The sequence below is a fragment of the Ischnura elegans genome, chromosome X, assembly GCF_921293095.1.
Source record: "Ischnura elegans chromosome X, ioIscEleg1.1, whole genome shotgun sequence".
Taxonomy (NCBI): Eukaryota; Metazoa; Arthropoda; class Insecta; order Odonata; family Coenagrionidae; genus Ischnura; species Ischnura elegans.
The window spans coordinates 41,273,812-41,289,401 of record NC_060259.1 but is presented as its reverse complement, the minus strand read 5'-3'; the positions used below and the strand labels follow the sequence as shown (position 1 = coordinate 41,289,401).

General features: G+C 36.1%; 1 protein-coding gene across 1 annotated transcript in view; it reads right to left on the bottom strand.

The window, feature by feature from the left end:
* LOC124171502 (protein bicaudal C homolog 1-B-like) overlaps positions 1–15,590 on the bottom strand; it is a 38,636-nt gene continuing 23,046 nt past the window's right edge. Inside the window, exons 8-16 of the mRNA XM_046550678.1 lie at positions 13,978–14,143; positions 8,934–9,041; positions 7,719–8,009; positions 7,018–7,143; positions 6,811–6,936; positions 6,292–6,428; positions 6,040–6,223; positions 4,814–4,933; positions 1–1,419 (exon numbers count right to left, since the gene is read on the bottom strand). Coding sequence (XP_046406634.1) covers positions 1,340–1,419; positions 4,814–4,933; positions 6,040–6,223; positions 6,292–6,428; positions 6,811–6,936; positions 7,018–7,143; positions 7,719–8,009; positions 8,934–9,041; positions 13,978–14,143 — 1,338 coding nt within the window. The 3' untranslated portion in view covers positions 1–1,339. The remainder of the gene's footprint in view (positions 1,420–4,813; positions 4,934–6,039; positions 6,224–6,291; positions 6,429–6,810; positions 6,937–7,017; positions 7,144–7,718; positions 8,010–8,933; positions 9,042–13,977; positions 14,144–15,590) is intronic.

The following is a 15,590-nucleotide window of genomic DNA, read 5'->3' as shown; positions in this document are numbered from 1 at the left end:
TCTACAGCCCTTCTGTTCCCCGTACAACATTGCTTTCAAAGTAGAGAAATACCTAGTTGAGTATTTGTTGTGATTGAGGGATTATATTTCACTCTTTCATCATTACCACCCAAAGTCTTATTTAATCGGCAATGACATATAATGCTGTCTATCTGCATAGATCGTAATCCCTTTTACTTATTTAAACTGCATTGAGTAATACCCCATGTTAAATAACTGGTCAATGCCTTTTGGAAGCCATTTGAGGCCTTCATGAGATGAAAATGAGAAACCCACTTAGGAATTCCTGAAACTTCATGTATTCTTTGCCACATTGAACCTTACACCAGAACAAAATTTTATGTTTATGCATTCGTGTTTTTCTGGGGTCTAGCCTTACAAGCCTTAGGGATATATTCTTTGAATGAAATAAGTACACTAAAATTTAGTAAATGAATTTTATTAATGAATAATGATCAGTAAATTTATAACAATAAATCCAACATAGTTATTAATATCAAATAATCATTGAATAAAATTATAAACAATAAAATAACAGTTGCATGAAATATTATTTCATCAAATTTGGTGTAAACTTCATTTGAGATCCTTGACGAGAGTTTGTGGTTGCCATGAAAATTCACTATTGCTTAAATCATTATTATGACTCAACTCGAGGAAGCTACTAGTTTTTTCATGTCCAAGCATAATGCATTTAATTGATACCAAGTATATTATCTCTCAAAATGAAGAAAGTGTATTGGTACATGATATTGCTTTTCCATAAAATATGATTGTAACCATCTAGTGCAATTATTTAAAACATCAAATGAATTTAAAATAAATTTCTCCGTACAGAAGAAGAGTTTTGAGCAAATTTCAATTAATAATAAAAATATAAAGTTCATTGATGAAATTATATGCAAAGGTGAATTCCCATCATGTGACAAATCATATGAAAATATCCTAATTAACAGAAAATACTTTTGAAATCAAGCAGAAAGATCACAGTTAAAGTTACAAGTTGATTAATGTTTGTGACCACCTCTTCTTCACATGCAAAAAATAATGAAAATATGGTTAAAAAATGCACTTTCAAATGCATTGTAGTCGACAGAGTGACTAGAGTTTTTTTTAGGAAGACGTATGTTTAATGATGATATATCGTAAAATATGCAGAATCATATGAAGATGACTGTAACAAAAATTTTGCCTTCAGACTAGATTTACTCATTCTTTGGTGAATAAATTAACCCTGCAAATGAGATAATTAAATAGAAGTGAAAATTTTGCATAAGTTAGTTATTAATTAAAGCTAATTAAATTGATGCATTGAATATGGAATTGATGAAGTCTGTTGTTATTTCTGGGCAGACTGAAACTTAATTTCTCTGGCAGGACGGAGCTGCATCGAGGATGGTGTTCTATTCTGCTTTACCTCTGAAAATAAAGATGGAAGTGATTTAACTTTAAAATGAAAGCTTAGCCTGTTCACCCATTTCAAATAATTTTTATTTTATGATCGATGGATTAGAACTGCGATAATGCCTGTCTTGCATCACATTAAACAAACTTTTTCGTGAGTATTACCCCTCAAGGCACACCAGATCTCTTTAATCCCTCGGAGACAATTGCATGGCATAACTGAGAAACATCAGAGGGCAACTTTGAGAAGCTAAGTAACTGAGGAGGGTTTGTTTCAGAGGTACAGAAAAAGGATAAGAAAGAATGATTTCCTGAAGATTTAAAAGGATCACAATTTCATCTACGATGCCCTCATCTTTATTATCATTTAGTTATTTCTTACATAGTTGTTCCAATCCAGCTCTTTGTCCTATACTAAGATGTCTTCAATTAATTCCTTGATATTTCGGTCTGATGCAGATTTCTTTTCAGTTACGAATACCTTTCTGTTTATGCCCTCTGTTTTTATTTCTTCCTAATTTTCACTTTCCATATTTCACTATTGCATACTGTGGTTGTAGTGTGTGTATCAGGGTATTAATAGTGTCACAATATTCCTTTCAAGGTTACTATGGCTTTTCTCCAATCTTCTCTTTTTTTCCTATTACATAAATCGCCAAGAGCTCCTAGTATAGCCAAGTAATTCATGCTGGGTTTTATCTCCTTTTATGCTCAACATACTAATCTGAATTCATCCTTTATTTTTTACTCTCTACTAATTTAATTCTAACTTTATCTTTTTACTCTTAGTATTATTTACACATTCAAGGAGCTTGTTCGGAGATTCATTCCCAGATAGCACAAAGTAAGAGAGTTATCAGCTCCTTATGGATTTCTTATGGAAAAAATTTATTAGCAGCATACCGTAAGCTAAGGGGCTTATATAAGGCAAGGGTAAGATTTTAGGGAAGAATAGGTAAGGAATGCTGTCAAATATCCTCAGACAACGTAAGTCACTTCTGTTGGAGTGCCAAAGGTGGCTGAACAGCGTACTACACATGCTATGCTGCTCATCCTGACATGAATTTTAAGCCTACCTGTGAAATTCATCAAGTATTTACAAGAGCTTAACAACTGATAACAGATTTTCCCGTAAATGGAAAAAATTAACTGCAGCAAGCGACTGGCTAGTGAGGATACAAAGCATAATACTTTATCCTTGTGGCGGAAAGGAAAAAAAACACCCGGAAGAACGGAACGTATGTCCTATGCATCCACAGTTCTATACGCTAACTATTACACTACAGTAACTGATGAGTGCGGAAGGCGTAGTTACCATTTTAAAATCCAATGATGTAGAAAAACTTAGCTGGTGCATGAATGAAAAAAACTGAACTTATTTTAGGTCCACACAATCTAACAATTATGAATTTTAATTTATGGTCTGATAACCCGATGAATACAATATATATATATATATATATATATATATTAGAGATTCCTTCTGGCATTTTTATATTATTCTACGTCGCTATTCTTGTGAAATGATGTGTTTTTCTTACAACTGTCGTTTCGCCATCACTTCATGAATGTGAATGATTTTCGAATTATGGCCGTATGATGTTATTTCTCCTCATAATATAGAAGTGCCTAGAATAAAAACATTATTCTTATATGTACATAAATGCCTTAATGAATACTCTGAAACGATGGGATAATAACAGCATCTACCTAAGTGCTGAAAGTTTGGCATCCATTTTGTCATTACTCTGGATGTTTGTCGGCCTGGCCGTAAGAAACCCATAACAAGCTTACTTGATAAGCACTTTCCTAATTTCTTCTTTTCACCTTCTCTCAATGACTTATGATGAGCTAGCTGGGTTTGAGCTATCATAATTTCATGTTGAACTTTCTAGCCTCCGGAAGCAAAAGAAACTTTTTCATAGATTATAATAATGATAATCTTCAACAGTTACGAATAAGTGTGAAGAATTTTTTTTTCACAATTTTATGTAGAAATATTCCAACTAAAGTATACAAGATGTACTACATTCTACAAAACTTTACCTGTGTCAATCTCAGTCGAGCTGAGATGTCAGTGAGGATTGTTGAGGCAAGGGGCTCATTCTCTAATTGTTTAAGCTGTCGATTGTGATAGAGTTCAAAGTAAAGAGATATGTATTTGCCCATTTCTCAATCTATTGCCTACTTCTTGAGCTGTTTGCAATGGAAAATTGATGACCTCCACCCTTTCTCCTTTAAGTTGATGAAGTCACAAACTCCTGACAAATAGGCCATTGCTGTCTGCTACTCCTGACCTTGGGAGCTAGCATGATTATTTGTAGTCAAAGAATTCAGTGAATAATTCCTTCTCTCAATATGAGTGATGATTGGGTCTCTTTGGATGAGTTAAAGAGCCGATGATGTCACCAACACATGAAAAGTGGGCTGCAGTTTTCATGTTTATTATTTTAAAATTATGAGAGAAGAGAGTAATGAGAAAGATTTGTATTTCTTATTTGTATTTCTTTCTACTTTCTTTCCCTTCCATCCACTGAATTCTTTTAGTGAATTGTGATTTTGTTTATAATCGAATGACCCAATTCTGAAGTCCAGTTTAATTAGGATGTGGATGAAAATTGAGGTAGAGGATGTATTTGAACAGATCTTGCATCATGCAGATGAATGAAATATTTAGTTTAAAAATTATTAAAAATCAATTGTAGAAGAAGAGCTAGGCAGTTTCAATTGATAAGTTATGAATTTCCTGAACTCTGGCCTGTGCTGTGACAACCTCCAGGAAATGGAAGATTCAATTGTACTCATTCAGTCATCATTATCCCTTAGACTGCAGGAACGTTTTGTTTCTCTGGGATGGCTGGGGAGTGTTAAGCTGGTAGCAATAAATATTTTGGGAAACTGAAGTAGGTAGGTGAGCAATGGTCAAAGGTTTAAAAAGTTTTTCCACAGGCAGTGTACAAATTGTTTAAAAACGTTCCCGTGGTATAAGGGTTAAAAAAGGTTGAATATGTTTTTCAAAGTGGTGACTTTTTTTTGCACAAAGTAAGGATTCCATTTTTAAGGTACATATACACTTTCATGTAAACTCCTGAAATAGTATGAAAAGCAAAAATGCATTCAACTGCCGCTAAATATGAAATATAAATCATGAAAATTGGTTTTCCGTCTTAAAAGTAATTGAATGTAAAGTTATAGCAACTGTGAAAATAGCCTTACATTGCTGTGAAGTGAAAATGGGAAAACATTTGGCAGCTTTTGCTAAATTCTATTTTTTATTTCTCAGGGACACTGAATTCGGAAGAATTTGTTTTAAATGAGATTTCATGTTTCAAATTCATTATTTTAAATACGATTGAGGGTCAAAATGACTTCCATGGGAAATATTAAAAGAGAGTGGAGCTGCACCTACCTGATATTGCCTGTAATATCTTCTGCCTGGCAACGTTTGTGGGAATACCAAGAACTCGCAGGTCGTCTTCATCAAGGGTCATAAAAGTGACCGCATCTATTTCATTAGATGAAAATATATCTGAAAGGAAAATTTGATGTAATGAATGATTTTGTTAGAAATAACTGCATGCTAGCCTTAGGAATATCTCAACGGAGCCACCTGTAAGTGCATATGCCAAAATTCCCCTGTAAATTTATACTTAAGGTAAATCTGGTTGAGACATGATTTTCATGTGGTTTTTTGAACTCATCACATTGTAAATGTCAAACAGAGTAGATTCCAGTTATTAAGGCCATCAGATAATAAGGGCAGCTGCTCACTTATGACAGATCTCCAAAATAAGAATTCATTTGAGGTGATAGGGTTGGTATGGTGGTTAGAGCGTTGGCTAACAACCCCATTGTTCCAGATCCAAATTCTGGCAGTGTTGGAGATTTTTTGCATGATGCCATATCCCTTTTTTGTGGAGGGCTTTTCAAGTGCAGCAATCTATCTGTCCCCTTGGCAAATTTCATTATGGGTGGGCTGATCGGTTCTCTCTCTTATCTACCCTCATGGCACCATTGACTCAAGGTGTCAAGATACCTCCTCCAAATTTCATACCATAGAAAGCATTTGATATTGGAATTACTTTGTTTTCTTCAATTTATTAGGACAAAAACGGTCATTAAAGCCTGTGCATTGGTGGTATTGGCTCATTATTTTTGTAAATATATGTGCATTTTTTGAGCACTATAAATTAATTTTGTTCAGTTTCTCTCTCCATTGAACTAATTTGAGTATGTATTTCCTTGCATCATCCCTCCTATCTTACTGCTCTTACTGTCTCATAGGCTGTAATCACAGGTTTCCATACATGAAGGCTGACAGAAATATGTGTACCATTTAATCTACTCTCAGAATGTGAGAGAAATGTTTATAATTCTAGTATTGTTTCATAAGTGTGATTGAAATAGTAGAGGACAGAAATTCATTGCATCTTAATTCTCTGTCTGCCTTCTTTATTGTATTTCAACCTAAGTGTACACATGGAATACTTGAGATAAATAGTTTACCTACTTAATGGAGGCTGAGTGTACTGTTTCTAATGTGCTCCAATTTACTGGAATACACTATATTTGGAACAATAACTTTTATATATTATAATGGGTTAAAAAATAGACAATTCCACATGAGATACCTACATGAATACCTTGCCATGCCAATTTTAGCAAGGAGTGAAAACAGGTCTATTTCACTTTTATCTATTTCTGCAGACTGAGTCACACCATCAGTGATCGTTACTGATGATTTAGACCACATTTTCATGTCAGAGTCATCCTCTGTTAGACATGCTGATGAGCTATCCTTATCTCTGTGCAGGCTTGCCTGTAAAAAGAATATGCATTAATATTTTTCTACCAAGTTCTCCCAATGGAGATTAGATTGCATATTACCTGTTGAGAGCTTTTTGTTTGTGCTTTAAGTACACTTGATTTTAATATATATTCTGGCATCGAATGACTCAATCCAAATCCAGACCATTTTGCTTTTGGTAAACTTAATTCTGAAGCATTAAGGTCGTCATGCATGGCTGCAAAAAAAGTAGATCACATCAAAACTTGAAATATGATTGTTTATCAAAAATAGTCAAAATAGCTACTCACAGTGGATAAAAATATTGCACAAATCATATTCTCATGCTAAAATTTTACTTTCTTTCATACCTACCGAATTCCCATAACTTCCTTACCTTTTCTAGGAAAAAATTGCTCTAAAAAATCTAACCATGCAATCATGGTTACGACTAAATAACACTAATTTTCTGTGATAGAGAAAGTTTCAGATTCTGGCAACTCTTGAAAAATATGCTCAGTGGCTCTAATTTTAGCTTATGCCACTACCTTTTAGCATCACTTCCTACTGATATTAGAGATATAGTTACCAATGGAGTTGCATGCATCACTTTCACCTACCATTTGTTGCGATTAGTTCTTTGTTTTCATGATCCATTGGAGACTGGATATGTTCATCAAAAGTTCCATCTTCCTTATCACAGTCATTTAATGATGCTCTACTCGCTGACCTTGATGACTCTGATTCTGCAAATAGAGGAGGTCATTTTTAAACAATGTGGAAGCAAAAAAAATGTTTCCCAATGTGTAGTAAATAAAGGTAATTACCATAGAGGTCTCCATATCCAGAGTCTAGTCCTTGTGAATTAACACTTCCTGATCTTGTAGAAAGTATTGGGCTTTTGGTTGGACTAAATACTGAGCTAATAATACTGCTACAAGCAGAGTTATCATCTGTTAGGAAAATTTCGTTGACAAAAATTATAGGAAGCTTGGAAATGGACAATACATATTAAAATAGAATAGAGCTAATTAGCTGTACAGGCATATCAGAAGTAAACCAATAACATATAATGAGCTCACAAAATAACACTAATACATAATTTTGTATTTCTTAGTTAGTTTGAATTAATACCCCAAGAAAGGGCTTCCTAATGATACACCATTGCAAAAGAAGGTGGGGAACAATTTAATTAGCCTATTTAATTTTATCTGCAGGTGGAATAGGTTGAAAAAACAAACTGATTTTGCATGAAAATCGTGCCATTTACAGTGGTTTCTTTGGATGTTTGACCGGATTTTTCCATACTCTTGAAAACAGTAAGCGTAGGTATAATTTAAATACATAGACTGATTTAACTTGAAAAGACAAACGTTGAAGACATTTTTCTCACATGGCACTTCCTATTACCTACTATCATTTATGTTGTGTGTGAGAAAACTTGAGGAAAAAGCGTGAATACCAGATGGTACATTAACAGAAGGTATCTCTATCTTCTATTGTAAATTTGCCGAAGAATATTACCAACCTTCATAGCTAGAGCTGTCATAAATGTCAAATTTATCCACCTCCACACGAAGCAAGTTCTGGCTGAAACCCAATTCTCCGAAATCACCTGGTTCTATGCTCATGACTGGCTCATTTTCAGTTTGCTCCAAAGCCAGATTTAACTCTTCAAGATCATGTGTCATGATCTCTGGGACTGGAGACTTCTTCATCCAATCAAGAGGATTTTCAGGCATTTTAATGAGATTGCTTTCTTCAGAGCTTGGGAATGGCTTTTGAGCATTTCTCTGCAATAACTTTTGATTATTTTTGCCTGAAAAAAATGAGAATTTGCAGAAAGCAGTTTCAAAAATCATGCAGTAAAGTATGCCTGACAATTTTGTGTAGCCTATTTACGTCACTTGAATTCTCATTGCTCTCATATACTAATTATAAACAACTGTATAAATCCAGTGGCGAAGCTTACAGTGATCTCTGAATTCAGCGATGGCTAAAATAAAATGGGAAATATTAAGAAGGCATGAGGAAAGGTCAGAAAATCATTTAAAGTAATAGTACGATAGTAGGAAGTTTCTCTTTGTTGCCAAAGAAACAACGTAAATAGATAAAAAATTAGCTGGGGTTCGCCCATTTTGGAGAATTTCTGATGATTATTACATAAAAGTAACAGAAGCAGGCAAAATGTAGTGTAATGACATCCTGTGAGTGTGAAAAGAATATAGAGATGGCACTTTTCCACAGGTTTATTGAGAGTATGAGGCGTTTCGGCCGTTAGGTCATTGTACTAGATCGGTCGAAATGCGTCGTACTCTCAATAAACCTGCGGAAAAGTGCCATCTCTATATTCTCTTAAAACTTACGGTTATTAGATAGACTGATAATTTATTTATTCATAAACCACCGAATACAGCTCTCATAAGCTATTTTATATTGGGGTATTCAACAAATTCAACAATTGCACGCAATGAACCACCATGCCCTGGATAAGGGAATCATACCGAGGTGGGACTTGAACCTGCGACCTCTTGTTTGGCAGGCGAGGACTTTACCCCACCACCACCAAGGCCGGTTAACCTTTGTTGATGATCTACTAGGATATCCCAGTAGGTCATCACAAAGGTTTGTTTAAATAATTTACAAAGCATCACACTCAAACATTTTGATGACATTCACATCATTCACTTGAAAACTCATAATGAATTCAGTTGCCTATCATTAGTATAGACTAGGAGTATACCTGTTGCTTTTAATGAGATGCCTTGCCCAAAATAAGATAGTGGTATCTCAGCAATTATTGGTGGTTCATTAGAATTCAGTAGCATTTGTCTTGCCTTGTACAGTTGACCTGAAAAAAGAAACAATGTTGATAAATTACACTAGTAGTTCTCTTTTACATTGTACTTATGGTAATTCTTAGCTGATTTAATAAACCATTTTCTGCTCAGGGGCAGACTAAAGGGAGTGAGGGTGGTGACCACATAACCCCCCGAAATTCCTGGAAAAATAAGTGAGATATTTATCATTAAGTTGGATAATACAAGTTTTTATTTCACCGGATCAATTAACTATAATTAAAACTAATTCAATACTATCTAAAATTCACTTGCCTCTAAGTAGACCCTTTATTGCTAAGGGGCATTGCATACCATCAAGGGGTGTGAAGGCAGTGAGCCAAAACCTCAGAACAACCATCTAAATCGGCTCCTGTTCCTACAGGGAAAGCTTTGGAAATGAATGTCGAAAGGAATCCTCAACTGGCAGTTAACAAACAAGATAAAAAATTAACTTAACCATCGTTCCTATCTCAAGGACTTAAACGACGACTCCAAATCCACTCAGAGAAAAAGAAATTCTACCAGGTGTACCTAAGTTTAAGCATGGAAATGCATATTTTGTACATTAATATTAAAATCTCAATACACAACAACAGCTATTGTTTACAAATTCTGCTTTTATCTTCCAAGCAACTGCTCCTACTCACTGAATTTTAGTAATCTGTCAATGCTGAACACATTCCAGATACATCATTTAATATGTTTGCTACTAATGTGTAAGATGTATAATATAGTTTCACTGATACAGCTTATTCATGAATTACGCCATTGTAAATTGAGAAACTTATAGGCAGAAAAGAATGTAATAAATGCTTTGAATAATTTCATCATTATTCCTCAAATGAGTGTTTTTTCAGCTAGAGAGTCATAGAAAGTAATTTCCCTCCGCCGGAAAAGATGTGGGGAAAACAAAACATTTGAAGGTCAAGAATATTTTTTCAACCTTGAAAGTAATGTGAAGAGGTGCTTACAAGTATTTCATTTTCCACAAAGACTATGTCGAACTGTGAAGGGAAATATAGTGAGGGTCAAAGTTAGACCAATTCGAAATTTCTTCAAAAACAAGTTTAATATCTTCATCACTCGCATATTAAATAGTGCCAATTACAGGGGGGTGCAAAACAGAGTATTTAGCCCTAAAATAGTTAAAATGACGAAGATGTTTCAAAGGCCATAATAACACCTCAAACTTGGATTTTCATCTCCGTTAACAATAAAAGTAACATATTATTTGATTGTGCCCTGTTTTACCAATGCACATTGTTTTCATATGAGTAGTTGTAGATGATAGCTTCTGTATAGCGGGGTTGTATTTGCAGGCATTAAAGTCTCCATTACGAAATTATAAAAAAAGTGATTACATGCAGAATTGCATGGAAAAATAGGATGATCTAATAAAAAAAAACACTCATACATTTTTTGTTTATTCATCCCCCTACATTCATACATAATTAGGATCAGAAGTATTGAAAAGTTAGTCATTCTTCATATACAAGGCATTCGAAACTCTCATAGGCCCCATGGGTAAAGAAATATCACATAGGCTGAAAATATACTTTTGGTACACTGGAGGTTTGCCCAGAATTACCCTATTAACACTCATTGAATATTTTTACATTTCTTGTTAGTCTTAAGCTAGAAAAATTGTATAAATAATATTCCCAAGTACTGACATAAGAAACAAAAGTTGTGACTTTACCTCAACATGGCAAAATGCAACAATATTCGGCTAAAGTTAGTTGCATTTCTTTGGGTAAGAAAATGTTTCACATACTTATGGGAAAATTTACAGTTCTTCTAATATAATTCAAGGCTCTTGCTCAATAATCAGAGAAATACAAAAATATATTTCATCAGACAGACTTGGAATGACTTCCTAATTTTACAGATTAGTATTTCCAAGAGAAATATACAGTAAAACCCCTTATTTACACTTTTCTAGGGACCCAAGAAAAAAAGTGTAAATTGCGGGAAAATGCAAATTGTGGGAAATAGAGAATTTTCACTTTTATTCACATACTGGCTTTGGAAATGTTAATTTTTTAATTGTTCACTAAGCATTATTCCATAACATTGCTTCCCTTTGAAGCACAGCTGGCAACAAAAATTAAAAAATAATCCTGTTTTGTCTGCATTAAAAACATCTTTTGGGCTGTAACCTTCCAGAAGTCTAATATATTCAGATTCTTTCCACTGAGTTGCTGTCTCTATGTTAACATCTTTGCTTTCACCACTCACCATCTTGTATACAAGACTGTACCTATTTTTGAATCTATCCAACCAACCATTATAAATGCCGTGGAATCTTCGATTCTCAATCTTCTGGGGAAATACTTTTTCTCAAGGGCCTTTGGGCCTGTTTACACAATGCATCAATGTCTGCTTGCATGAATGACTTTTGTGGACCGGAACGGTACAGGAGATGTACCAATGTAGGCAGGGGCAGATCCAGGATTTTTCTTTCTGGGAGGGGCACAGAGGGTCTGACAGGCAAAAGATCTTGTCTGAATTGAGATTAATAACAAGATATAGCAATGACTTTACTAAATTCTCTTTATTTTTATATCAAAGTTATTCTTATTGAATTAAATGATTGAGCCTCCTTGAGTAATACACAAAATGAAGCGAACAGATACGGAAATCAGGGACGGATCCAGGATTTCTTTCTGGGGGGCACAAGCAAGGCCATATCCAGGATTATGTTCTAGAGGGGGGCACAATGATACCACGTTATACAAAACGAACGCAATAATAACTGGACGGTATTAAAAATTTTGCATATTTTTTAAGTGTCTGGGGGGGCACATGCCCCCCCATAGATCCTCCTGTGATAACCGTATTCAAATTTTGTCTATTTTTTTAAGCATCTGGGTGGGGCACATCCCCCGCCCCTAAATATGACTATGAATGCATGAACCAAATTTGAACAGGTTCTATTTTCTGTTCATGCATACGCACAAGTTGGGTGAATACACGGTGCATTTTCATGTTCATAATTTAGATATTAACTTGTACGGGTTAATTTACTATGTAAACAGGCCTTTAGATGACACCATTTGCAGGAACATTTGATGATCTTGCGCCTAAAAACTACTCTTTTAGAATTCGTTCTATTTGTTCTTACCTGGAATTCTTCACATATATTCTCTTTTTTTTATAAATGTCCGCACTGGTTTGCATATTTTACAATGGCATCGCGATTTTTCACCACGAATTTGTTTGAATCGATGCGGGTTCCGGTGTGGGAATCAACTAGCTCTAAAATTTTCATTTTCTCGTCCGTTAAAAATGTCCGTTTTTCACCTCGAATTTCCATTTTCAAGCAGGATAAATTCTATTTCCCGTACTAATTGAGGATAACTTGCCAACACACGAGTGTCTGAACTACTCCTCGGCGATCAAGTGCGTAGTACAAACTGTCTTCATAATTTTTTAAAGTTACAGTTGTTTGCGATACGCTGCTATGTGAATGGGAAAATTCAAGTGTAAATAAGTTTTTTTTAAGTATTTAATTAACCCATCTACGCTACTCAACTGTTGAATGAAGTCAGCGCGAATGATGACAAGTTTTATAGTTCCGGCATTTATCACGTTTCAGCACGTCTGGTTTCCTTTCAAACTCTCGTATCAAATTATAGGCTACATGATTATTGTCATTATTGCTTCAGGAGTTCATGCATTATAATTATTACATAGCTCGATTGCTCAAAACACCTACTTTCATATCGTGAATCTTTCCGCCGATGACAGAAAACGAGATGACGTAGTTCAACTTTCCGACGTTAGTAGCGTTCTGTCCCGCCACATTCAAATTCTTCCCGAAAATAGTTCTCATTGCGTCTCTTTCTCTTGGATTTTTAAATACAAATTGGCGAAAGGAAGCCAAAAGATAGTTTTTAAGGGCTGATATGCACGATTTATTGTTTTAGTAGGCAAATAATTTTTTTTAGCCGGCACGTCGTGTTGCACATGGCGGGAAAACGAAAAAAACACGGCGTAAATACAGGGTTCTATTTACATTGGAGAGATAGGAAACATGACAGGACTCAGAAAAAAACTTGCAATTTGCGGGAAAACGTAAATTCCGATGACGCAAATACGGGGTTCTACTGTATATCGATTTTCTGAAGTGAATTTGGCAAGGCAGAATTGCAGAGAGGTTGAGGGGCATGGGTGGAGGGCAAATTCTTTATCATTGAGGTCTGACCTTTCAGAGCATAACATTGGAGAGCTCTTGATGGTCGGAAATGAAAGACTGAGGTGGGCAGCCCACCCCCTATAATTTCTGGAAAAATTGAAAATATTGTAATCTTTAAGGCTAAAGGCTCCAATGAAAGATTTTATACCATTAAATTAACGAACATTGTTTAAAAATAATTGATGAATATCTTAAATCCACTTGTGCATGCAAAGTAGATCTCAGATGCATTATTGCTGAAAGGTATTGCATACCACCAAGGCACCACGGAAAGTTCGGAAAAAAAGAAATACCCTAATCACCCCCAGCTAGTGGGGCCTGAAGAATAGGAAGGTCCCCGTGCATACCATTCAGCAGGGGTACAGCTAGGAATTAAGGCTAGGGGGGGGGGTTTAGGCGGAACGAATGCTGGGGGGTCTGAGGGTGTGGAATAACTGCCAGGGTAAGCGGGGGCCATCCCCTAGAAAAATTTTCAGATTAATGGTTCAAAATGGTGAGTTTTACTGATTTCTGTGGGATATTTTATACACTATTCTATTTATCATATTAATCCAATTAAGTGAAATGGATTAAAATTAAAAATTTCTCTGAGCTCTGGGGGGGGGGGGGGGGGTTTAACCCCCAAAACCCCCCCCCCCTCGCTGCGCCACTGCCTCTCAGCACATCCCTCTTGAGTTGCTACCTCATGGAATTCCCATTAGTCCATAGATATATAAATAAATAAAAGATAGAAATATGGATATAATTACCAGCATTTCGCTCCAGTGACCTGATGTGAACGGAATAAGTTCCATATTTTGGTTTCAAGCGAGCTGATATGATCACATCCAATGATTTCATTATGTTGTTGCAGCGTTCTATTCTCACGTCTACTTCTTCGGAAACGCTGAACGATAGCACCAGAGGGAGAGATCCCTAGAAAAAAAATGCACCTATGACCATGTAGACTTCTATTTCCCAATCCTAATGGAAGATGAACAGGGTCCGTGTTACTAGCGTAGTATAACTATGTGTTCGCAGCCCGGCTAGGCAGCGTACAGCTCCGGAATCAACACAATTGGTAATGCTATCATATCTCTGTTAGAAATTTTCAGAAAATACAGGGTGGAAAAAATTGTGTCGCGAAATTTTAACTCTGAGTAGCTGATACTAGTAGAAACCAAAATTACGAAAGATATTTAGGTCGAAAACGCACAATTTTTAAACCACAGAAAGTTTGAGCCAAGCGCTCCGATTGGCTGCAAGTTTGCCCTGTTGCCGGATGCTATGAACACAACGCGATCTCCGGCAGGCAAAGCATACGAAGTCATGAGTTGTCCAGATGCATTCCTCTATAAAATGACACGGGAGCAGGGGCGGTGCGGCCAGGTCTACTGGTCGGCAATCGCCAAGGGCCCTGAGTAGGGTGATTTGTACCTCTTTTTGATTTATACCTCTTACAGTATGCTATGGGTTGCAGAATGGATATCCTAAAAATTTCAGGTCGATTGTTTAACATTTAGAGGTCGCTCACAGAGCATAAATGCAATAACATTTAATTTTCCCGTTTTTTGCAAAAGTGTTTTTAGGGGTAGCGCACAATTTTACTGACTTATGGAGCCAAAATTCGCTCCATTTTTGCGTCCGCTCAACATTTTTCCAGGAATGCTATACTTTTCCGCGAGCTACAGCCGCGCGTCACACCCCTGACGGCGAGCTGGTCGCTCGTAGGCCGCATTCACGGTCAACTGATAGGTCCTGCGCCCCTCACTGCCTCGCGGCTTTCCTAACGAGAGTCGGCGGAAGAAGGGAAGAGTTACTTAAAATTCTGCATTGTTTGGATTTTTTATAAATTCAGGAGATAGTTTCATTGTTAATCAGAATAGATGAAACCATTAAGATCGATGTTTAGAGACAGCTACGTGTATATCTTCTTATCCAGGTTTGCGTGTTTAACACCACCATCGCAGTCGGATTTCGAATGGTAAAGAGTACATTTTCGGAGTTAAAACGCTATTGATAAAAACAGTGTCGTTTTTCGCGCGCAAGTCTAGTGAAGTATTCCTAATCGGCGTCCCAGGAACTATAGCCGCTTGTTTCGCGGAAAATAAGCTGCCTTTTATTCGCGAAGTGCTGCAGGTATTCTATCACCACCACTTAACCCTGAAACAACGAGTGTGTGCAAATACGAGACTAGCGATGAGGTCCGTGGTGCCATTCCGGACTATTATGTCGAGAATTGAAATTATTCAATAAATACGTGGAATATATAAAATAGAGGCACTGTGCAGTGAGCTGTTAAACTTCAGGATAAATTGTTGACGGCGACCTACGCGTCAGCTAAAGAATAATATGGAATTGAAGGAAAAATTGGATCAGTTGT